Source organism: Erinaceus europaeus, chromosome 8, assembly GCF_950295315.1.
Source record: "Erinaceus europaeus chromosome 8, mEriEur2.1, whole genome shotgun sequence".
Lineage (NCBI taxonomy): Eukaryota > Metazoa > Chordata > Mammalia > Eulipotyphla > Erinaceidae > Erinaceus > Erinaceus europaeus.
In genome coordinates this window covers 93,806,602-93,832,444 of record NC_080169.1, presented here as the reverse complement: position 1 = coordinate 93,832,444, position 25,843 = coordinate 93,806,602, and the positions used below count along the sequence as shown (strand labels likewise).

The window sequence follows — 25,843 nt, the reverse complement described above, 5'->3', positions numbered from 1 at the left end:
TCTTAATTTGATAATGAATACTGGAAGTGTTACAGATTCCCCTGTTTTCTAAGAGTATGTGTATTTAGGAGCCTTTATTCTAATCAGGATTATAACTGCTACATTAAAAAAAGGAATCAGAATTTAAATATTTATTCAAAGAAATAGTTAACAGAATTAGTACCATAATGAATCTTGGTGACTGTTTTGGTGTGTGCCTTTTAAACAAACCTAATGCCTTTTGATAATGGCCTTACATTTTTTAAAATATTTATTCCCTTTTGTTACCTTTTTATTGTTGTAGTTGTTGTTGTTATTGATGTCATCATTGTTGGATAGGACAGAGAGCTGGAGAAAGGAGGGGAAGACAGGAGAGTGGGAAAGATAGACACCTACAGACCTGCTTCACCACTTGTGAAGCGACTCCCCTACAGGTAGGGAGCCAGGGGCTCAAACCGGGATCCGTAATGCTAGTCCTTGTGCATTGCACCACCTGCACTTAACCTGCTGTGCTACCACCCGACTCACATCATTTTTTTTTTTTTTTGATAATACAGCATGAAACAAATATTGCTGTATTTAACTTTAGATTAGTTGCCTCATCACATTTAACTAAGTCTATTGTCAGTAATATTTACATATGGCAAATAATGTTTATTTTTACCTTTTAAATGGAAACTTCGTAGGGCTGCTATGGACATTAAATGAAGTAATTTTTTTTTTTTTTTTTTTTTTGCTTAGTAAGTAGCTTCTAATAAACATTAGTTATGAGAGCAATGGCAATCTGATAACAGCAGCTACTGTTTAATGATTACTCACTATTTGCCAGGCAGTGTCCAGCAACCTTAGGAAGTAGATGTTATCCTTGTTATATGGCTGAGCAAACTGGCACACAGAGGAAAAGCTTGCCCAAGGTCACATAACTAAGAAGTGGAATTATGTGGAGCAGGATTCAGTCTTAAATTGTTTAATTCCAGAGCTTGTTATCTTAGCCACTGTGCTGTAGGAAGGTAATTAGGAAAGAAACAGACCCAGAACAGGTAAAGAACATGCCTCAAGTTTACACAGCTAGTATGTTGGCATAGGCAAAAGAAGTAAAAATGCTAACTGATCAGAATGTGGTGAACTTTTAATGCAGTGTTATAATTTTATTCCTTGATGTAACTAATATTTTAACATTTTAAGTAAAGTTGACGTTAATGCTCTGGTTTTTACTCTGATTATGAATGTGTATTAAAAATTGTATCTGAAAATATTATATGTATACTGCAAATAAATAGAATTTTGTTGTTGTTGTTTTGTTGTTGTAAGGCCTCCAGTGTTCTAGGGCTACTGTTTTTTTTCTCAGAGAAAGAAGGACAACAGCACCAGAGCTTTCTCCTATGTAGTTGGGTTTAGACTCAAACCTGGATTGTGACTAAAGAGAATTTTTATATTTGTGTTGTGACGATTTTGTCTCATAGTATTGTCCCTGTTAAAAGAGATACACTTTAGATACAGATTCTTTCTGGGTTGGCTTTTGGTTTGAAAACATTAAATCTATAGTTTTAGGCCAGCAAGAGAGCATACTTGAATAGTGAGTTACCTTGTCACACATGTGACCCAAATTCAGCTCAACCCATACGGCAAGGAAACTTCAGTGCTAAGATCTGTTCACCTGTTTCTGTCTATTTATTTTAAGAAATAGGCTTGGAATGGTGAAACCTCAGTGATAGCAAAGAAATAAAGAATAAAGAAATCTAGTTTTAACCCTTAGTTGTAATGCTTCCAATTTTTTAATTGAATAAATGAAGACTAAATAAAACTGTACCATTGGAAAGCATAATTATTGAGTATGTGTTGCCACTATCTGTATTACATTTCTGCATTTGGTCCACAACCACTAGATGGCAATGAACACTTTACCCATCTTCCAGTGTCCATTAAGGTGATTTGTTTCAGGTTCTCATCTTACATACATCAGTTTAGTAGACCTTTTTAAATTGTAACCATTAAAAGACACTTTATGTAGAAATCTTAAAACGTTCAGTGTCTCATTTTTCACCAACTCCTAATTCCTGCATCTATCTTCCTCTCACACACCTACCTCTCCCTATCTCTCTAAAAAAATTTTTTTAATAGAAATATGAAAGAAAAACCTTTCTGTGACAGATGTCCTTTTTCAGAAGACAATTTGACCTTTTTAAAGAAGATAAGCAGCTCCTTCCGTTATATATTCACTCAATGCAAGTTCTTAGTATGAGTGTATTTCAGTAAATGGACTAATTAACTTTCCATAAGCAATATTTAAGGGGTTCTGTTACCAGATTATAAATTTTATTTAAAAGTGATTTTTGTTCCTTATAAACAAGTATTTAAGCAAACAGGGAAGTAGTTTATAGGTCATGCATGTCTGAGGCTTCTGTGCAAGCCCTGGCTGCTGCATATACCCAAATGGTCTTTTGAATTCTCTCCCTCCTTCCCCAATCTCACATAATTTAAATAAAGTATTTAATTGTGCTTTAAAACACCACTTAAACTTCCTAAATTTATTACCTGTAAAACAGTAAAAGAAATGAATACTATCAACAGAAACAACCAGGTTCCTAAACTTTAAATGCCTTGAATACCTTTTTTCTACAAATTTTAATTTATTTGTAATATTAACATTATCAATCACCTTATGGTTTTGAGTGAAATGTACAGTAGTTAATAAAAAGGATAGTTAACTAAGAACCAGGATAGCTGAATCCACCTTTGCCTATGCTACTAATTGTGATTTTAGACAGGTTACCTGACTTGTCTTGAGTTTTCATTTGCAAAAAGATTTTTTAAATGCTTGCTAATTTTCTATATAATACAAATATTCTACATGTCACTGTAAGTTGGATTTTTATATTCCTATACAGACTTAACCAATACTGATCAAGTTTGTATGTACCAGGAGTCTTAAATTCCTAGACAGAAAACAACTGTTTCACATAAACCACTATTGCTAGCTTTGTTTAGACATAGTAATCCCATCTTACCCACCTTATTCAGTGGAAATCATTTCAAATCTAAGATGCCAGTAAGAACCAGCTTTGTATTCAAGCCTTTCTAAGCCTTTCTCAAGCTTACTGTATTACTTGTTCTTTTATACAATGGTAGTTGTATTTCATATAACATTTTGAGAATTGACATTAATCATTTTACAGGAATTTAGTCTCATGTAGGAGGCTTTATCAGAGATAATTATATAAAAATGAATTTCTTTTTAAAAAATATTTATTCCCCTTTGTTGCCCTTGTTGTTTTTTATTGTTGTATTTATTGTTGTTGTTATTGACGTCGTCGTTGTTGGATAGGACATAGAGTAATGGAGAAAGGAGGGGAAGCCAGAGAGGGGGAGAGAAAGACACCTGCAGACCTGCTTCACCGCTTGTGAAGCGATTCCCCTGCAGGTGGGGAGCCAGTGTCTTGAACCGGGATCCTCACACCAGTCCTTGTGCTTTGTGCCACCTGCATTTAACCCACTGCGCTACCACCTGACTCCCAAAAATGAAATTTCTAAGGAACATATGTTGCCCTTTAGTTAAATGTATAAGAAAGTTGAAGTTGAATACTTTTGATTTACTCACGTATTTAAAACCAGTGTTGTCAATTATAAAACAGACTTTGTGCTACTTGTAGTGTCATGCTTGAAGATGCTATTAATACTGAAAAGAAAGATATTTTTACTGCTAATACTTGTGGGAGATGGGTGTTTTATTAATTTTGTTCATTTAGATTTTGAGCTCTATACTGGTAGTCAAGGCATATTCATATGATGAAGAAACTGTTATAGGACTTAGAAGGCAGTTTGGAAAAAAAAACAGTAATAATTACATAAATACTTTTTTCTTTCATGTACTACTTTGAAATAAAGAGGTAATACTAAATTTCCTTGCAAGATTTGTTCTTGTCACTAAGGCTTCACCCTTTCAGATAGACACAAAAACAGAAGAAAGGATACCACAATACTGAAGCTTCTCTGTGTCTCTACTTCTTCCTGAAAAAACTCAGCCCAGAAAAATAAAACAGAAGCAACAATAGAAAAAAAAAAGTATTTCTATATAGGTTTTTGAAACTTACATAGCACTTTACTTATAAGACATTAGCATGCAGATGTAAATGATTTGTAGTAATGAGATATTCCTATTTCAGCAAATACTTAATTATAAATATGATTGTTTTATTTTATTACTTTCATGTTATTTTCACTCTATTTGCAGGTCCTAATCTACCCATGGCAACAGTTGACATAAAAAATCCAGAAATTACAACAAATAGATTTTATGGTTCACAAGTCAACAATATTTCCCATACCAAAGAAAAGAAAAAAGGAAAAGCTAAAAAAAAAAGATTAACAAAGGCAGACATTGGAACACCAAGTAATTTCCAGTAAGTAGTACTTTGGTTATTGTTATCTTTATTTTTTATTCATTGCTGCTTTGGGTTTTTAACTTGTTAAAAGAAAAAATGTTTTCCTTTTAGAACACCTTTATATCACAGCTTGCATACTTGTGGGTGTTTCTTTTTATTATTATTTTATTGGGGCATAAATAAAGAGGTTTCTGTGATAATTGTTGATGGTTTATATGATAGTGGTTGGCATCCACATGCATACAAGTTCTCAGCCTCCTCATGATAGATTCTGCAAAACACTCACCCCAACTGAGGTTCTTTTCTACCATAATGCAGCAGTAGCTCAAAGCATTCTCCAGCCTCACCCCTGCTTCTGCTCTTCCCAGGCATCTTTTACTTTGCTTCACACCTAGTCCTAGTTTTACCTTGTGTTTTCCTTTTCTATTCAAGACTGTTTATCATTAGATTTTCTGTAAGTCTTAATTTTTTTTAATTTTTATTTATTCCCTTTTGTTGCCCTTGTTTTATTGTTGTAGTTATTGTTGTTATTGATGTTGTCGTTGGATAGGACAGAGAGAAATGGAGAGAGGAGGGGAAGACAAAGAGGGGAGAGATAGACATCTACAGACCTGCTTCACTGTTTGTGAAGCGACTCCCCTGCAGGTGGGGAGCCGGGGGCTCAAACCGGGATCCTTACCTCCTTGCTTCGTACCACGTGTGCTTAACCCACTGCACTACCACCTGGCTCCCAAGTCTTACATTTTTATTTACTTCTCTACCCATCACAAAATTTAGATAAACTTGCTTCTTCAACTATCAGTAGTTGTTGGACCTAAATACGATTTTCTCAGGAAGAAAGGGTATAGCTTAGTGGTGTCATACATGCTTCCCGCATAATAATACCTTAGGTTCAATCTCTGACCTCAAAAAATAATAATAATAAAATATGAAAAGATTATTTATCACTTTTGCCTATAAACTTGAGATTATTCAGAGAGATGGGTAGTGGCACACCTGGTAGAGTACATATGTTACAACTTTCAGTAATCCAGGTTCAAGCACCTGGTCTTTACCTGTAGAAGAAAAGCTTTATGAGCAGTGAAGCAGTGCTGCAGGTATCTGTCTTCTCCCCTTCCCTTTCAATTTTATCTTACTCTAGCCAATAAGTAAATAAATTTTTAAAAAGAGAGATTATCCTAATTCATCTGATCTGCTATTGCTGAATGTCATGAGCAATTTACAAACAACACAAGTTAACTTCTCACAGTTTGGCAGGTGGAGAATCCAAGTTTACAGTAGCAGGGAGACTTTGCTGTTTGGTGAGATTCTGCTCCATGCTTCATAGATCTTTGTGTTCTCAGCTAACCTCACATGTGGAAAGTAGGCAAGGGAATTCATTAGTTTTGAGTTTTTTTTTTTTATTTTTATGAAGGGCACTAATCCCATTAGTGTTAAAGCTAAGCCTCATTACCCAAAGTCTTCACCTCCAGATTCCATAAGATTTTGAATTAGGTTTAAAGAAGTTTTAAGAGACCACAGTTTATAGCAAGCATTCACATCTTTCATACTTACAGGATGTATTGATAGTCCAAGCATTTTTATTTGCACTATTTCACTTAATTATTTATGGGATATTTATCTCCTCATGTTTCTAATGTTTGTATTCTTACTCAAATAATTTGACAGTTAAGAAAATGGATATTCAGGTTGTACAAAAATGTTAAGTTTCAGTAGCAGAATCAAGGCCAGAATTGTGATCTTATGAATCCTTGTAGTTTTTCTCCTGAGCATGTTCTTTGGGAACATTTATTTCATGTCGAACATGTAGAGAGTGAATTGTATTGCATATATACTAGGTTTGTAATCCCATTTATGCTTTTTCTTCTTTTTTTTTTTTTTCTATTATAGGCACATTGGACATGTTGGTTGGGATCCAAATACTGGCTTTGATGTAAGTGTTTTTCAAGCTATAAACACTATTACTCTGAATTTATGGAAGTTTTACGGTATATTTTTAGATTCTTATGCTGTTTTGTGAAGTTTAATGTTTATTTGAGTGTGTTTGTATGTATATAGATCACTGGGGTTTACGACTAACTTTCCAAAGTCAAAGTTTTATATGCGTTAGTTTTATGTACTATATAAGTAGAAACCCTGGTGTCTTGACTGCCAAAAGAAGGAAACTTTTTCTGCTAACCAGTTATAGCAGTGGAATGACTATTTCCAAGTTATTGGAAGTACCATGGTCAAATTCTAAATATACTAGATCTTTTCTTATCCTGCTGTTCTTTTTGGTAGTTTGGTTATTTATGAATTTGTAGAGAGTAGGTAGGATAGGTAAAACTGATGGTAAAAGTGTTTTTGACATCTTAGGTATTTTGGCTGTCTAAGAAATATGTCTTTCATGTTCTTGACAGATACATGGGATTTTGAAGAATTACATTGAAGAGAAATCGCAATTTTTATTGGAGTCAAATTCTTTTATTATTTTTATTATGGCTTCAGTGCCCATTTCATAACCGCTTATTGACTGCCTCTTTGTGTTAGATGCTCTGTAGGGCATAGGACTTAAAAAAAGTCTAAAAAAAAAAAAATCGTAAGATTTTCGAACTGCTTTTATGTTTTTGATATTTATGATTATATCTAAATCTTCTTTAAGATATGGTAAAGTAAGTGAGCCTCAGAAGCATCTGAATCGGGAATGTCTTAGTAATATTCTTTTTGAAGTTAGGAATAGGTAAAGAAAAGATGAAATGAAAATATAAAATCTAGCTTTTTGTTTGTTTGTTGTCATCACCTGGACTTCAGTGATCCATCCAGTACTTTCAGATAGAGACAGAAGGAGTGAGGGAAAGATACCACAGCACTGAAACTTCCCCAATATGATGGGGGCAAGGCTAAAAGAACTTGGGTCACAGCCATAGCAAAGCAAGCATACTATTCAGGTTGTCTATCTTTCCAACCTTGGTCTTTGTTCTTATATGTTCAATTTTTATAATAAAATTTGGCATATAAATAATTACATTAAAAACAATCTTTTTTATAGAAAGAGGTAAGAGTTGAACTTTATTATGCTTATTTTTTAAATTGCTAATGTTAGAAACTATCTATTATAGCTGAATAATTTGGATCCAGAATTGAAGAATCTTTTTGATATGTGTGGAATCTCAGAGGCACAACTTAAGGATAGAGAAACATCAAAAGTTATATATGACTTCATTGAAAAAACAGGCGGTGTTGAAGCTGTTAAAAATGAACTGCGAAGGCAAGGTAATTATTTCTGGCATCTGTTCTGTTTTTTTCTTTTTAATATTTTGAGGCCAATTTCTTAAGAGACATTTGCACACACTCATATGACTTCCCTGAGGCAAAGGGAATATTTGATTTCATGGATAACCAGTTTGGCTCAATATATAATATTTTACACAGTGTCAGTATGATTTGGCAAGATATCTCTTATAAATTTATGAACTCATTAATTTTATGAAAATCCTCTGGCTGTTCGATTCTAGAAGAAAGCACTGTAGTTGCCTAATATTTTACTTAATGTATCTTGGAAACTACCTTTAAAGTTGTTATTGCAGTTCAGATATATTGATTTAAATATAACCATTCTTTTTTTTTTAATGATTTAGTAATTATCAACAAGATTGTAGGATAAGAGGGATACAATTCCCACCCCCCAGAGTTCCGTATCCCATCCTTTCCATTGGTAGCTTTCCTATTTTTTATTCCTCTGAGAGTATGGACCCAAGATTATTATGGGGTATAGAAGGTAGAAGGTCTGGCTTCTGTAGTTGCTTCTCTGCTGGACATATAATCATTCTTTTCATCTGTAGTATGTTAGAATTTTCAGAATGTAAATAATAAAGAATTTTTATTTTGAGATGCAAGCCTGTGAAGTGAAGCATGCCGAGGTGGCACTGGTTGCATTGATTAGGTTGGGATCAGCAGGTGCAGTATCAGTTGGTATGAATTGGGAGAAGCATGCAGGAAAGTGAGCCTTGCCCTAGAGGTTTCAGGACTGGGAGAAATATGCGCTTTATAGGAAAAGGGGAACTTTTTATGACTGCATTTAATCTACCAAAATACCAAATTTAGCAAATCTTTTCTGAATTAAAGCACTTCAAGCAAAAAGGGCAAGTCATTAAATTAAAAAAAAAAAAAAGCTTGCTTTAGTTAGAACAAGGTAAAATTCTTACACTCAAGAATCTAAAAAATAGTTTTGCAACAGCAGCAGCTGGAGAGGTTGTGGGGATAAAGGAAACCTCCTGCACTGCTGGTGGAAATGTAAATTGATCCAGCCTTGTGGAGAGTTTTCTGGAGAACCCTCACAAGGCTTGAAATGGACCTACCTTATGACCTAGTAATTCCTCTCCAAGGGATATACCCTAAGGACTCGATCACACCTGTCCAAAAAGATATGTGTACACCTATGTTCACAGCTGCACAATTTGTTAATAGCCAAAAATCTGGAAGCAACTCAGGTGCCCAACAACAAAAGAATGACTGAGAAAGTTGTGGTATATATATTCAGTGGAATATTACCCACCTTCTCTGACCCCTCTTGGGTTAAGCTTGAAGGAATTATGTTGTGAGGTAAATTAGAAAGAGAAAGATGAGTATGGGTTGATCCCACTTAAAAACAGAAGTTGAGAAGGAAGAACAGACAGGAAACACAAAGTAGAATTTGACTGAGGTTTAATTTGGTGTGGTATGTCACCAAAGTGAAAAACTCTTGATGGAGGGTGAGGATAGATTTTCAGCTACATTATAGGGGGTGCGGGGGAAGGGACACAGACCTTCAGTGGTGGGAATATACACTCTTATTAACTTATAATTTCATAAATCACTATTTAATCAGTATGGGAGGGGAAAAATAGATTGAGAGTCTAAAAACTTTTTGATGTATAGACCCCAGTTCTGAGTTTGTATTTCTTCAATCTAAGTGCTTAAGGTTTCAAGTTGGTAATCTGATTGAAATTTAACGGTGGGCTTAAACTATTTATACATTTCTAAAAATGACAATTTTTTGAAATATTAAATGACCTATAGTCTTAGACCAGGGAGACCAGAAGCAGCTAGTTGTGTCACTATATAAGATACAACCATATGTAAATAGCATTAAGTGGCATAAATCATGGTAAGGTCTTATATGATACAGCAAATCCTAACCATGGGATTTTCAAAGTAAACCAAATTCCTGGATAACTTGGCTACAGTAATAACTATCTGTTACCTTCTCAAACTCTTAAGACAGCGGGAACCTTCCCCATTCTCTATAGTAACCATATTTCTCCCAGTTCTGGAACCTCTGGGGCTTGGATCATTTTCCTGCACGTGTCTCTTGATCCATACCATTTAATACTGCATCTACTGAGCTCAACCAAATCAGTGCAGCCAGTACCACCTCAACACCTTTCACCTCAAAAGGTGTCCAATGATGCCAGGTGTGGAATGTCAACCCTTCAGCTCCAGTACTCTGCCACCAAGTTGTAGATGTTACCATGATGCCAACCTGACTTCACTGGACAGATAACCTCACCGATGTGCCCTGGAACTGTACTTCCCCAGACCCTTGCCCTACTAGGGAAAGGTAGAAACAGGCTAGAGGTATGGATCTACTTGCCAATGCCCATGTGCAGCAGAGAAGCAATTAGAGAAGCCAGACCTTCTACCTTCTGCATCCCATAATGATCCTGGGTCCATGCTCCCAGAGGGATAAAGAACAGAAAGCTTCCAGTGGAGAGGATGGGATATGGAACTCCGGTGGTGGGAATTGTGTGGAATACCCTTCTTGTTCTACAATTTTGTTGATCATTATTAAATCAATAATAAAAAAAAAAAGGTTTGTAAAAGATGATTAAAAAAATACGAAACTTAATGACTTGTTAAATGCTTTCAAAGAAGCACTTCTCCATGTGGAACCTTTCTAGACATCAAAAAATAGTTTTGCAACAGCAACAACTGGAGAGGTGGAGATAAAGGAACTCTCCTGCACTGCTGTTGGAAATGTAAATTTCTCTCCAGACTGCTTTCCACAAGGCTGGACCAATTTATATTTCAAAGTGCATCTAATGTGTTCAACAGTATGAAAAAAATTAAAGGGAGGCAATTATTAAGTTGTCTTAAATATTTTATAAAACCAGTGAGTCCAATTTCTTAAAACTTACCTTGCAAAATAATCATGTAATTAGGTTTAAAACAATAGTAGGTTTGTGATTATCAGTATATTTTGTATGTATGTGCATCTTTTTAAAATCCACTAACTCACAGTAATTTACTCTATAGGTCCACCACAGTGGAGTGGTATGTGTGTGAGGTGTTATTTGACCTGGTATCCTAAATGAATGCATGTTGCCATGTTTTTGTTTTCAAAGAAGTTATTTATCCAGCTTCCAAATCTAAAAGTGAAGTTTTTTTTTTGTCTTCTTGAAAACCAGTGTTTTAGACTTAGCTATACTAAAGTAAAAACAAAATTTATTTCTATGTAAGTCAGAACTCATGTGACTGTAATTGAAATCTAAATTTCATACTTGCTTCTTTATCTCTGTTATTTGCCTTAGTGATTGCTTTATATATTCAGTATTATTTCAGTAACCTGTATAAAATACACAGTTGCCAGTATTCCCATAAACTTAAATTTATGTTGAATAACACTTTTCTTTTTTGCTTTACCTTGATGGTGCACGAAAGTAGTTCTTGTGATTATCAGTAATTATCTATATATAGTGATTATCTATATATAGTATATATAGTAATTATATATATAATTATATCTATATAATATTATATATAATTATATATTATTAATATATATTAATATTAATACATTAATATAATATTAATATCATATATTATATATAAATAATATATTAATATATAATATATTATATATTATATAATATTAATTATTATATTATAATATATAATATATTATATATAATATAGTAATTATCTATATATAGTGATTATCTATAATACTACAATTACTTGAAGAATTAGTTATTTTATAATTTATTCTTATAAATCCTGTAAATGTCAAGTATAATTTTGTATCAAGTATTTCATCCTTTATAATGTGCCATAAGACAGTGTTTTTCTGTAATTTTTAGTTTTTGTTATTTTTAACAATTTGCTTAAACTGAGAAATACTATTGTCAGGAGTCGGGCGGTAGCACAGCAGGTTAAGCGCACATGGCGTAAAGCACAAGAACCGGCATAAGGATCCTGGTTCGAGCCCCCGGCTCCTCACCTGCAGGGGAGTCGCTTCACAGGCGGTGAAGCAGGTCTGCAGGTGTCTTGTCTTTCTCTCCCCCTCTGTGTCTTCCCCTCCTCTCTCCATTTCTCTCTGTCCTATTCAACGACGATGACAACAAGAGTAACTACAATAAAACAACAAGGGCAACAAAAGGAAATAAATATTTAAAAAACTACTGTCATTTTGATTCTGGTGTTTTGATAGCTTTCTGTCATTTACTTATTTATTATTTTTATTTAATTTTGACTACCAGGGTTATTGCTGAGACTCAGTGCCTGCACAGCTGTACCACTCTTTTTTTTTTTTTTTTTTTGCCTCCAGGGTTATTGCTGGGGCCCGGTGCCTGCACGATGAATCCACTGCTCCTGGAGGCCATTTCCCCCTCCCCCTTTGTTGCCCTCGTTGTTGCAGCCTTGCCATGGTTATGGTTATTGTTGTTGATGTGGTTCATTGTTGGACAGGACAGAGAGAAATGGAGAGAGGAGAGGAAGACAGAGAGGGGCGAGAAAGACAGACACCTGCAGACCCGCCTCACCGCCCATGAAGTGACTCCCCTGCAGGTGGGGAGCCAGGGGCTCAAACCGGGATCCTCATGCTGGTCCTTGTGCCTCATGCCACGTGCGCTTAACCCGCTGCGCCACTACTGCCCGACCCCCTCTTTTTTCTTTATTTACATATTTTTGTTTGTTTTGCTTTTTTATTATTTTTTAAATTTGCTTGGCAGAAAATCACAGGGAAGAGCAGATAAAGAGGGAGGAAAAAGAGATGACCTGCTTCAGAGGCTATGAAGTCTGGCCCCCCCCCCCCCCCCACCCCAAGTAGAGTCAGTGTGTTGAACCTGGGTCCTTGCTCATGGCAACATGTGTGTTCAGCTGGGTGTGTCACTGCCCAGCCCCTCCTTTCTCTTTTAACAGACTGAGAAAGAGAGGAAGAGAAAAAGGGGAGACACACCTGTAGCTTGCCCAGTGCAGGTGGGAATTGGGGACTTGAACCTGGATCCTTGTGCATGGTATTATGTACTCTTTGTCAGGCCAAGTACCACCCAGCCCAGTTTTTACAGTTTTGGAAGTCTATTGGTTATCAGACTTTCTAGTAGTAGTGTGTGATGTCTGTCTAGCAGAGCTGTATATGCATGTGAATCTTAACATGTGTCACCAGTCTTTTCCTCTCCTGTTCTAATTCATAATTTTTTTTTATCTTGGAATAGGCATGTCTTTGCATGCTTTGCTTTTTATATAGAAATAAAAACAGAGTTGGTTTAAAAAAAATAGTCCATACTTTCTGAAAATTTGGTGGCTATTAGATCTTGGAAGGGAGGTGAGAAGAAAGGATAAAAAGTCAGTTTGTCGTGTAAATGGCATTAGAATTTGATGATGTTGAATTTTCTGCTTATTTATCTCATGTTATTAAACTTTACAGTATTTTTTTTCAAATCTCTCCTACTCGTATTCTGTGTACTATTGATGTCTCCCTACCCCAACAGCATATTTTATAGCAATAATTGTTCTCAAATTAAGAAATGTTGTTTTATTTCCTTTGGAGAGTTTCTCGTATTTTTTTTATGGAAGAAGATCTTTAAATTGTATTATTTAATCATGGGTAATCATGAACTGACTGTACTTGCCCATGTTAAGCTGTTGATATACAACATCCCCACTAAATCATTATTTCACCCCTTTCTAGAATTAATTGCATTATTGACCATGTAAGTGCACTATTATTTGTAATTAAGGTAGAAACTTGTATTGGTTATAGAAATATCCTTTAAATAGCAGTTCTGGAATCTAGAATTTCTCTGCTCCTAAAAATAGTTCTTTGATTTGGTCCAATGAATGGAAAAACAATGAATATCAGTTTGGGGGAGGGAGGATAATGGTTACCCTTAATGGTTATGCAAAGAGACTGATGCCTGAGGCTCCAAAGTTTCAGGTTCAGTCCCCTGCACCATCAACAGCAAAAGCTGAGCCATGCTCTGGTAGAAAGAGAGAGAGAGAGAGGGTGTGTGGGTAGGGGGAGGAAGGTAGGAAGAAAGAGAGGAATAGAGAGAAAATTAGTGTTATGTAAACTATTGGTAAAAATTATTATTCCAGAAATGTAATAAATCTGTATTTTCAATTTGTTTTTCTATTAAATCTTACTTACCGAGGTAGAATAAGAATGTAACTATAGTTACTACCAGAAAAATATTGATTTTGCAGTATAGAAGTTCTCGGTTACTTTTGTTAGTTGTTCATTAATATACTGTAGGTAGTTAAGCGTTTCAGCTTAACCTTCTTTAATGCCATCATGAGAATTTCTAGAACCTTTTAGAAACATGGGACTGTGTGTGAGAGGGAAGGAGGGATATTACTATAACATATGCCACTATATATAACATGAATTACACATTGTGTTACATATTCTCTGTGTAGAGAGATACAGCATATTACAAAGTACAGTGTTAGACATCAAAGGTTCAAGTGTTGTGTATTTTGGTTTGTTTTTTGTCACCAGGGTTATCACTGGGGCTCCTTACCTAAACAAGGAATCCCCTACTCCCTGAAGTCAACTTTCTTCTTCCCTTCCCTCCCCTCCCCTCCCCTTTCCTTCCCCTCCCCTGCCCTCCCCTCCCCTCCCCTTCCCTTCCCTTTCCTTTCCTTCTCTTCTCCTTTTCTTTACTTTCCTCTTCTTCCCTCTTCTTTTCTCTGACTGTCTTTCATTGATACAGACAGAAATTTTGAAGGAAGTGGAAGATAGAGAGACAGCTGCAACACCGCTTCACTATTTGTGAAGCTCCCCCACACTCCCGGCAAGTGGGAACTGGAGACTTGAACCTGTAAAGGTTCATACTTTAAAAGAAAAAGTTTTACATTTGAATTTAGTACATAATAAAGTTGACTAAATTCCAATCAGTTCTGCTACATTTACTTTGAAGGTAAATTAGTTTTATTTTAAAAAGTACTAAATATATTGTCAGAAAAACATCATTTTTAAAAATACTTACCAAAATGTTAGGTCATGTTACGTTTTGAAAAATGTTATTTATTCTCCTACCTTTAGATGTAAACTCTTAAAAATTAAATTCAAGTGTTTTAACTTATATTTTCCTGAGGGTACAGCAGGAAGGTAATGATCTTTAACCAGATTATTACCAGGTAGAATTGTAAGCTATTATCAGTTCTCCCGACTTTATAAAATAGAATATAAAGGGAGCCGGCCGGTGGTACAGCTGGTTAAGCGAACATCGTGGAAAAAGCAAGAACCCTATCAGAATCCAGGACCGAGCTCCTAGCTCCTCACCTTCAAGGGGGTTGCTTCACAGTCAGTGAAACAGATCTGCAGGTGTCTGTCTTTCCCCCCCTCTGTCTTCCCCATCTCTCTTGATTTCTCTCTGTCCTATCCAACAACAACAACAACAAGCAATAACAAGAACAATAATGACGATAAACAACAAGGGCAACAAAAGGGGGGAAAACTTTTAAGAAGAATATAAAAATGAAAATTTTTTAATCTATATTTTTAAAATATACATTGAAGTGAGGTGCTTTTTCATAATTCTGTGTATTGGGGAAAGCAGCTTACTTTTTATTTTTTCTGTTTTAACTTCAGCACCACCTCCACCACCACCATCAAGAGGCGGGCCGCCGCCTCCTCCACCGCCCCCACATAGCTCAGGACCTCCCCCTCCTCCTGCCCGGGGAAGAGGTGCTCCTCCACCACCACCTTCAAGAGCTCCCACAGCTGCGCCGCCGCCGCCACCTCCATCCAGACCAGGCGTAGGCGTCCCTCCACCACCACCAAATAGGATGTACCCTCCTCCTCCTCCAGCCCTTCCCTCCTCCGCACCTGCAGGACCTCCACCACCGCCTCCACCTTTGTCAATGACAGGGTCAATAGCACCACCCCCACCGCCTCCACCTCCACCTCCACCCGGGCCTCCGCCTCCTCCTGGCCTCCCCTCTGAAGGCGACCATCAAGTTCCAACTCCTGCAGGAAACAAAGCAGCTCTTTTAGATCAAATTAGAGAGGGTGCTCAGCTAAAAAAAGTGGAACAGAACAATCGGCCAGTGTCCTGCTCTGGAAGGGATGCACTTTTAGACCAAATACGACAGGGCATTCAGCTGAAATCTGTAAGTAATCCGTTCTTTTCATGTTGAACTATTTGCCATGGTGCAATTTTAAGATGATTTATAAGACCTATTTGAACAATACTTTTGTACCTTTTTTTTTTTCTTCTTTTTGGTACTTTTTATCTTGGTATTCAGTTTTTTTAACCCAGTTTTTTTTTATAATATTTATTTTTTATTTATTCCCTTTTGTTGCCCTTGTTGTTTTATTATTGTAGTTATTATTGTTGTTGTCGTTGTTGGATAAGACAGAGAGAAATGGAGAGAGGAGGGGAAGACAGAGAGGAGGAGAGAAAGATAGACACCTGCAGACCTGCTTCACCGCCTGTGAAGCTACTCCCCTGCAGGTGGGGAGCCGGGGTTCGAACCGGGATCCTTATGCTGGTCCTTGTGCTTTGCGCCACCTGCGCTTAACCCACTGCGCTACAGCCCGACTCCCCTTAACCCAGTTTTTTAACCTTGTGAATTTCAGATTTTGTTTTCATATAATAAAGTTCACAAATGAATACCTTTACTCATTTAAGCCTTACTTATATATCAAAATGTAAGCCCTGGAAGTTCTCTCATGCCTCTTCCTAGCTAGCCACCCCCTTTATAAGAATCACTGATCTGAATTCTACTATCATCACTTAATTTTTCTAGAATTCTAAGTTAAAGGTACTTGAAAGAAAACTCGTAGGGGGCCAGGTGGTGGCATGCCTGGCTGAAGGCACATGCAACAGTGCTCAAGGACCTGGGTTCAAGCCCCCGGTCCCCACCAGCAGGGGAAAAGCTTTGTGAATGGTGAGGCAGCGTTGCAGGTGTCTCTCTGTCTCTCTCAGTATCACCCCTTTCCATCTCAATTTCTCACTGTCTTTATCCAATAAATAAATAAGATAATAAAAATTAAAGAAACCGCTTATCAAAAAATAGAGAAGAAAAAGTAGTTGAAAGCAATTATAATCACCTTGGTAAATTCAAACCAGTAACTTTATGAAAGCTAACCTATATTCTAAAGCTTCTGTGTTCTAAAACTTAACATACTAAGAATCATACTCCCAACAAAATTATAAGAGTTCTAATAGGCTTTCTGATGGATGTGGCAGATAATCTCATGAATGAAGTGATAATGTAATCTTCTGGAGCAGAAAGTAACTTTTTTTTTTTTCAAAGACTAGACCATAAATATTTTAGGCTTGTAATTCGTGTGGTCTTGGTTACAGTTATTCAACTCTGCATTTATAATGCAATAGTAAAAGCCATCAACAATGTTCAAATAAGTAAGCATGATTATTATTTTTTTATTTATGGAGACTAAAATTTGAATCTTAGGATTTTTTTTTCCTTTGGTCAAAAAAAAATATATCCCTTTGATTTTCTTTCAGTCTTTTCAAAAATTATTGTCTAAAGCTGGATTGGGGACTGGAAGATAGCATGTACTTACTAGCAAGTTCACAGCCCTTATTTGAACCCTGATACCATATAAGAGGTACTATAGCACCTAGGGAAGCTCCAGTGCTGTAGTGTCTCTGTCTCTCTACCCCCCCTTCCCTCTCCTCTTTGTCTCTTATGAAACAATGAAAAAGCCTGCTCTAGAGCAGTGAAACGCACACACTTGGCGCCCCAGCACTGAAGGAGAAAGGATTAGATTCTACTCATAGATACAACTTCTGTTCTAGAATGTAACCTACCTGCACTCACATATTTCCACCTGGAGGTAGAAGATGGTGTATGCTTCTTTCATACCTTCTTAGATAGCCTCTCAGTTCCAAGAGTAACCGTCTTTCCTCAGGGCTTCAGACTGCTAATGAACAGTAGATTTTCCTCCATAATAAATAGAGAAGAACAGAGAAGTTATATGCTTTGGAGAGGTAAAATAATTTTTTTTGGGCCCAGCAGCAGTGGATGCACCTGTTAAAGTACACACATTGTAATGCACAAGGACCCATATTCAAGTTCATGGCTCCCATGGGCAGCAGGAAAGTTTCACAGATGGTCAAATAGTGCTGCCGGTGTCTTTCCCTTCCCTCTCAATTTCTGTCTAAGACAAGAGTTTTTTGTTTGTTTTGTTTTGTTTTTTTTTAATTTAGTTATTCCTGTCTAACTTGCTTGGTTTGCTAATGATTTATTACCGACTTTGCTAACTTGTTTTGTTTGTTTTTAAGGTGTCTGATGGCCAAGAGTCTGCACCTCCAACACCTGCCCCCACTTCAGGAATTGTAGGTGCATTAATGGAAGTGATGCAGAAAAGGAGCAAAGCCATTCATTCTTCAGGTACATTTGCATGCTTATAAGTACATCTGATAGATTTGAATGGTTGAGTCTGACCACTTTTGTGACTCAGTCTTCTAGTTTTCCCACAGCTATTAATAACTCATTGATATGTATTTATAGGACATATTTTTAAAAGTTGTTGTCTTTGTGACTTGTCTGTCAGAAGTGATGCCTGGAAACTACAGCAGTGCTAATCACAAATTTAAAAGACTATTATTACTGTACCAGGAAATACAGTGCCTTACAAGCAACTGCAAATCAAGGTTTGAGAATCCTGGCTTTCATTCTTGTGGCAATAATTGTGACATATATTCAGGAAGTTTTTATGATTTTTCAATGCTAGAACTAAAATGTTAAAATAATCTATACTATTTCTAGATTTTAAAAAGTCATTTTTATAATTTAAAAGGATACCTGAATAAACTAGTACCTATTTGGAATTTATTCATTTAGTTTTCTTTTTTTTTCTGTCACCACTGAGGTTTTACCACTTAGAGCTGACTTTTTCAGATATATATGGCGAGAGACAGAAGAAGGAGAGAGGGATAGTCACCATAGCACCAAAGCTTCCTCCAGTGTAATGACTGCTGAACTTCAACCTGAGCTGTACACATGCCAAAGCAGGCTCAATACTCACTTCAACTATTTTGCTGGCTCTCTGAGATGATTGTATACTCAGCAATATGCATATCCCTTGTTATTATATACTCAATATGCCTTATCACCTGTTTTCTAAAAAGGCAAGAGTTAGTTTCTGCTGATACCGTATTGATTGATTACTAAAAAAAACTGCTCCAGGGGCCAGGTAGTGATGTACCCGATTGAGTGCATACATTACAGTGTGTACAGATCTGGGTTTGAGACCCCTTTCCCCACCTGCAGGGAGGATGCTTTAAGTGAAGCAAATCTGCAAATGTCTATCTTTCTCTCTGTCTCCTCCTCCACTTTCAGTTTCTCTGTCCTATCTAAATAGAAAAAGAAAAAAAAATGCATCCCATGAGCAGTGGATTTGTTGGGCTGGCACTGGACCCCAGTGATAACCATGTTGGCAATTAAATTTTTAAAAAATAATAATAACAAAAAATAGCTCCAGCATGATTAGTGGGTACAATCAGGTATTTGTTCAGATCTGTTTTTGTTAAATATAATATTTATAGACCATAATCTTTTTTATTTCCCAAAAGGAATTTAGAAGTCATTAATTGATGTGGAATTTCATTAAAATAACTTATTATTAACTAGGTCATCTTGCACGTAGTGGCTGCTCAGTGTTATTTTGCCTTCTTTTTGTTTCTTTAAGGATGGGAATATCTAAAATCCTGGAGCAATATTTCCTTCAAGTAGACACATTTATTTCCATACTATGTTATGATGAGAGGATAGTTATAAAATTTTAAAAGTCCCTGCCTCCTTGGAGCATGTATTTTTCTAAGAGACAAACAACTTTAAAAAATCTATTAGAAAAGTACTTAGTTTATTTGGGGAAGTAGCTAAACAAGTAGAATGTTGAACTTGAATTCTGGATGCTGTTTATACCAGGATCGTGCTCTGACTTCTCAGTTTCCTTCCCTCTGTCTCATGTGAAATTTTCTCTCATATAGTAAGTTAAAATAAATGTTTAAAGCAAAATAGATAGTGTAAAAGCACATAGTTTATTAAATGTTACAGGGTGATATGTACTGAGGACAAAAGTTAGCAGCAAAGGATAGTATAGGGGCCAGAGAGTGGCACACCCAATTAAGTACACATAGTACTAAGCCCAAGGATCCGGTTTGAGCCCTACTCCCCACCCGCAGGAAGGCAACTTCACAAGCAGTGAAGCAGGTCTATAGGTGTCTTACCTTTCTCCCTCCCTATTTCCCCTTCCTCTCTCAATTTTTTTCTTTCAAATCCAATAAAATGGAAAAAATGGCCACCAGGAGCAGTGGTTATAGTGCTGGCACCAAGCCCCAGCATAAACCCTGGAGGCAAGAAAGGGGTGGGGGAGAAAAGGGTGGTATAGAGAGCCACAGATTTTGCTAAGGAAGTTCATTTTGAAATGGAATGGTGATATTTGAGAAAAGAACAGGAGTTTAGGGGTTAAACCAAGTCATGAACTAACAATGTATGTTTAGGTGGCAAAAAGCATTAAGTGCAAGGTCTTGCAGGTTGAAGAATAACGTTGAGATCAATATGCTTTAAACAAAGAAGAAAGAAAATGGCTCCTATGAAATGGAGTGCTGAGGGAGTAAGAAAGTAGATAGGCTAGGAGTCGGATGCTGGCACACCTAGTTGAGTATGCAAGGATCCAGGTTTGAGCCCTCGGTCCCCACTGGCAGGAAGAAAGCTTCATGAAGAAGGGCTGCAGGTATCTGTCTCTGTCTCTCTCTTTCTCTGTCTCCCCTTTCCCTTTCAGTTTTAATCTGTCTCTATCCAATAAAGAAATAAAAATAATTAAAAAAGAAAAACAGTAGATAGGCCTAGAAACTATGAATGAATGTGAAGCTTTTAAGCCAGAGTAGTCATGAGTTAAGTACCAATGCAAAGTGCTAGAAAATACTAGTTATACTTCAGATGTAAACATCACCAAGTTGGCTAATGAACTGGAAAAAGATCTGTGTGTTTGCTTTAGTAGGTGTGCCACCATGCCAGAAACACATTTTTTTTTTTTTACGTGAAATGTAACTATCATTCAAGTTGCTCTGAAGCAAATGGACTATAAAGTTAAAATAATAATAACTAGATATGGTAGTGTTGTGGGAGTAGGACTAAAAGGGGTGAAAATAAAACGATTGGTTTGGTGTATTGAGTCTACGGGGGGGGATGACAGGAATCTATAATGATTTCTAGGTTATTTATTTATTTATTTATTTACCTAAAACATTTAATGGTAATGACATTGGCTATGAGGAGGCAAACTAGGCTATTGGGAGGAAAACAGGTTGACGAAGGCAATAAAACTCAAGACATTTGGAATTTCAGCGTCCATGTGAAGAATACAAAGAGGTGTTTACCACGTGAGAGTTTGAAATTGAGACCAACCCAAATGGAATTTTACACATAAAATATAGCATAGGTTGAAATGTGAGAATTCCAAGTCTTCTGACTTGTGATCTTAGCAAGCTAGCTGTATTCAGATTTATTCAGAACTATCTTTATAACTAAATTTCCCCAGGAGTTAAATACTTTACATTTCAGAAGTTGAATAATTGGAGAAATCACCCAAGAATCAGGTAATGTCATTGTATATTTTAATGGTCTTGATTTTCTTCTAGATGAAGATGAGGATGAAGATGATGAAGAAGATTTTGAGGATGATGATGAATGGGAAGACTGATCTATATATTATATATATATTTTTATGGTGAAATACTAAACACTACTTTCTGTCTATGGATTCTGTAATTATCATGTAAATGTTCTACCAATTTGCTGTATATTTTTGTTGCCTTTTTGCTTTTTTTTATTAATCTGTGCAATACCTCATTTAATCTGTAAAGGTTTGTCATAATCCTCTACAAAGCTACTCCCTGTTGTTGTGTGCAAGTTTACACCAGGATGCTCACTTAATTTGAGAATATTTTTCATTCCATCAACAAGGGAGTTTAAATATTATATGTGAGACTGACAAAAAACCTTAATGTAATTTAGTTATAATGCCAGAAGGAAAACACTATTTTCATACCCTACTTTTTCTGTACCTAAATTTTCTTATTAAAATCTAGTATAGCACTACATTCTTTTTTAAGTGATACAAACTTTATTTAGCCCCTTCATTTTGTACACAATGCTGAATGTTGAAGCTGATACATTGCACAGTTTTCTGAATATGGCTATACTGATGCAATTTCTCAGTTGTAAGCTATATGCTCTCCATAAAATCACTACAGGGATGCTAGTTGGGAAAATCAGTAACACACGTCTTAACAGCAATGTTGCCTGTTACTGTATGACAGTGGCATTTGGAGGCTAGAATCATAAGGAACCCTTACAATATCTGTACTTGACTGAGATAGCTTTTAGTAAATGTGACCAATACTTTTTGACAAAAATTTTAAAAAAAGAAAATTTTGGAATTATTCTGAAGCAGGTTGTTTAAGTTGGTGGAAGGAGGAGGCATTTCCATTTTCTGTCAGCTAAAAGATGCAATACATATGGTTGCTTTACTATTTAGCTAAATATACTGTAATTCAGAACATTATGAAAATGATACAGAAGTTCCTACTTTGCCATTTATATCAGTTAAAGTATTCAGATTTACCAATTAATGAAATTTTAGTTGGCAAAGGTATACATTGTAATGTGAGCCTATTGTGCTATTTTTCTTTAATTTTGACAATTACTCTAGGTTTTTGTCAAATGTCAGGTGAAGGGATACATTTTTTAAAAGATTGGTGGTCCCAATGTAAAATTTCTTGAACATATAAATGAATGATAGAATTTTCCAAAATAAATAAATGAAACTTTACGGCCTGTATGTTATATATACTAAATGATTTGTTAAAAACTAGGGTTTCCTTGCCTCTCTACAATACACTAATCTGCCTGAAGGTGATTGTTTCATATTTATAGCACTAATTATCAAATCTACCTACTTTAAATTTTAAGGTAGAAAAATAATCTGATTTAAGTAAAGACATATTTTTCTCACATTGAGTCATATACAGAATGTAGTTCCAAATGTATTTCATTACTATAGTCACATTATCCAACTAAAATTTAAGCTCTCTAGAATTGTACTGACCAAAATCTAGTATTGGCGTGATCTTGACAGGCTGGACCTGCAAGATATGGCTTGAATTTTAACCAGTTATCACATAATCTCTAGTGATCATACATCTAGTCATCATAAGAAGTAATTTAAAAGGTTTGGGGGCCGAAAGCAGTAAGTGGTACAGTAAAATAATTAAGTTATTCAAAGACGTTGCCTTCCTTGAGAGAATTAATTAATTTAAGCACATGGAAAAGATTCTAGACATTTGGTTTCTTGCTAAAACAGTGCCCTCTGCTGCTGGAAACCTTTCTCTGCTATTATTTTAATTGTGGCTTCAGCTCAGTGAGTTTGGTGTGGATAAGGTTGGACAGCTATTAGCCAGTAATAGTTAGGAATTTGTGCAAAGTGTGAAATAAACACTGCAGTTATTTTATATAATACTAAAGTTTTTTTTCTTTAGACATTGTAAAGAAGCATTTTAAATATCCTTAAGTGTCTTTAAGGTAATGCCAATTCAAGACGTCTCAACTTTTAGCCAAGAAATTGAAGGTTTTCAGCTAACTTTAGTATGATTACTCATCAGAAACTTCTTTTAGGTAAAGCTGTAAATTTTTCTTAATTGGAAACACAATTTTAAACAATGGGTTTAAAACTTGCTAACGGTAAATGAATTTATTTCTTAAAAAGGAAAGGAAAGGAAAAAAAAGGAAAGGGGAAAAAAAAGACTTTCTGTTGCACAAAGTCTGAATCACTATTGGTTGATTCACAGCAACTTTAAACTTCAGTCCTGGCATGAGGACTAAATCCATTCTGACATAAAGGTTGCATGTTTCAGTCTTCCATCACCTTGCACTGTGGGCAGCACTAGACCTGTGCTTTGTCTGAAAGCCTCCCATATATATTACAGCTCAATGATGTCTGATAGCCTTTGCATTTAACAGACTAGCATGAGGCTTTTTATATCTAAATGCTATGTGATAGACAATTTCAGCTAGCCACATACTGTATGTATGAGATTCATAGACTTTCAATCATTTCCATTTATCAGCTGAAATTTTGTTTAGTATGTGAATTTTTTTTTTTTGAAATGTATAGTGAATAGGATGTTGCACTGGTGGCAATTCATCATGGAGCATAATAAAATGAATTTGACCCAAATAGTACAAACTAGTGTGTTTTCATTTGTTTATTGTTAAGAGATTAAAATAGAATGTTTCAAGCAATCAAGTATGGTAAAAGATACACAGCAGTGAATAGTAACCCTAAGACTTTTTCAGTAGACTGTGTGCCCTGAGAGTTCAAGTGTACCATTAAATAAACATCATGAGCAAAAGAATGTTACACCCTGTTCTGCAGGAAAACATGACAGCTGCTCAGCAGCTGCCCTGGAAGCCACTGCTGTTGTATTCAGAGCATTCACATTGCAAGGTCAAACTGGGACTCTCACATACCAAAGATGAAGTTTGCTAAATCAGAATGATACTGGAGTTGACTGGTAATTCAGTATGCCAGTTACAGCAATTTGTGTGGAACTTAAATAGCTGTAACTGATATAAAAGATGGTGCTTACTTTAGACAGGAAACTCAGTTTTGATTAATACAAGTTTTTGTTCTACTGACTGGCACAAAGTGGGTGTCTGAAAACAAAACTGAGTTATGGAATCTAGTGTGTAGGATGCTACAAAATGCCAAGAGTGTCAGCCCATTTTAACAAAAGAATATGAAAAAGTTGTTCTAAGAACATACTAGAATCTCCAACACCACCATATGGTAGAGCTGAGTAGTGCTCTATTAACAGTTAAGATATATATGAGGGGTCGGGCGGTGGCACAGTGGGTTAAGCGCACGTGGCGCAATGCGCAGGGACTGGCGTAAGGATCCTGGTTCGAGCCCCCGGCTCCCCACCTGCAGGGGAGTCGCTTCACAGGCGGTGAAGCAGGTCTGCAGGTGTCTATCTTTCTCTCCCCTCTCTGTCTTCCCCATCTCTCTCCATTTCTCTCTGTCCTATCCAACAACAAAGCAACGTCAACAATGGCAATAATAACCTCAACGAGGCTGCAACAACTAGGGCAACAAAAAGGGGGAAAAATGGCCTCCAGGAGCGGTGGATTCATGGTGCAGGCACCGAGCCCAGCAATAACCCTAGAGGGAAAAAAAAAGATATATATGAATGTTTTAACCAGTCTTCAAAACTTTAAGAACAAAGTACATCAGAATTGTTTTTGTCACATATTTTCTAATCCACAGAAATGTTCCTGGTACAGCTTACTCTGCTTTAGAAATGTACTAAAGAAAGAGGACAGAGGTAATTACTATATTTATTGATGTATTGACCAGGGAGGTGGCAGAGTGGGTAAAGCATAGGACTTATGTCTGAGACCCCAGGTTTAGTCTCTGAGATTTATTTATTATGAGAAAAAGAGAAGAGCACTACTCAGCTCTGGTATCTATTGCTCCCTTGGGCGTACATACCCTATGTTCTAACATGCTGAGTGATCTCCCTAGGCTAAAATAAATTTAATTTTAAAGCCCTATTTATAGAATGATATAAAATTCTTCTGGGAAAGTTTAGAAATTTTACCTTTACAGTTGTTGACATAATCACCTTACTCCAAATATAGCATTCTTTTGCAGTCTCCTGTTTTTTCATTCATGGAAAAAAAAATTGAGAAAAAAAGCAACTGAATTAAAAACCAGATCTGATTTTTGCTTCAGTTGCTTGTAACAAATACTCTTTTATACCTGTTTTCATTTTTTTTTAAACTGGATAAATTGCCAATTTATCTTGTCTCGTAGATTTATAGCTACAAATGCCACCCTTTCCATTTGTCATCTGGGTGTTGATGGAGGGCTGTCAGCATCTTGTGCCTGTCCCTGCTTGAGAAGGCTGCCTTACTTTGAGGAAGCCTCTGACTCTGACGCATGTGATCATATTTTGGCTCCGTGGCGGCAGTCACCCTACATTGTCCAAGCATTCAGTCATTATAGGACACTCCTATCATTTAGTACAAAGTTGAAATGAAAGTGGGCTTTTTATTCTACCTCCAACTGACTTTGTTTTTTATATATAGATATAAAAGGGCATTGACTTTATTTAAACATTTTTTTAAAAAAATTCTTTTATTCAACTTGCCTACCTGGAAATTAGAGCATGTATGAACCTTTATAATTTTCAGACAACTATTGA

The 25,843-nt window shown here is 36.1% G+C and overlaps 2 protein-coding genes across 4 annotated transcripts in view; one reads left to right on the top strand and one right to left on the bottom strand.

The window, feature by feature from the left end:
- Positions 1–23,823, top strand: part of WASL (WASP like actin nucleation promoting factor) — a 69,106-nt gene extending 45,283 nt beyond the window's left edge. For 2 of the 3 annotated variants that reach the window (XM_060196509.1, XM_007531681.3), the window contains 6 exons: positions 4,211–4,379; positions 6,252–6,294; positions 7,460–7,613; positions 15,193–15,713; positions 17,855–17,963; positions 21,218–23,823. In XM_060196509.1, the coding sequence (XP_060052492.1) occupies positions 4,211–4,379; positions 6,252–6,294; positions 7,460–7,613; positions 15,193–15,713; positions 17,855–17,963; positions 21,218–21,279 (1,058 nt within the window). In that variant the 3' untranslated portion in view covers positions 21,280–23,823. Of the gene's footprint in view, positions 1–4,210; positions 4,380–6,251; positions 6,295–7,459; positions 7,614–11,925; positions 13,588–15,192; positions 15,714–17,854; positions 17,964–21,217 lie in introns of those variants that run through there. The other variant, XM_060196510.1, reaches the window with a different exon arrangement.
- Positions 16,115–25,843, bottom strand: part of ASB15 (ankyrin repeat and SOCS box containing 15) — a 105,169-nt gene continuing 95,440 nt past the window's right edge. Inside the window, exon 12 of the mRNA XM_060196505.1 lies at positions 16,115–16,144. The gene's annotated coding sequence lies outside the window, so the exon portion shown is untranslated. The remainder of the gene's footprint in view (positions 16,145–25,843) is intronic.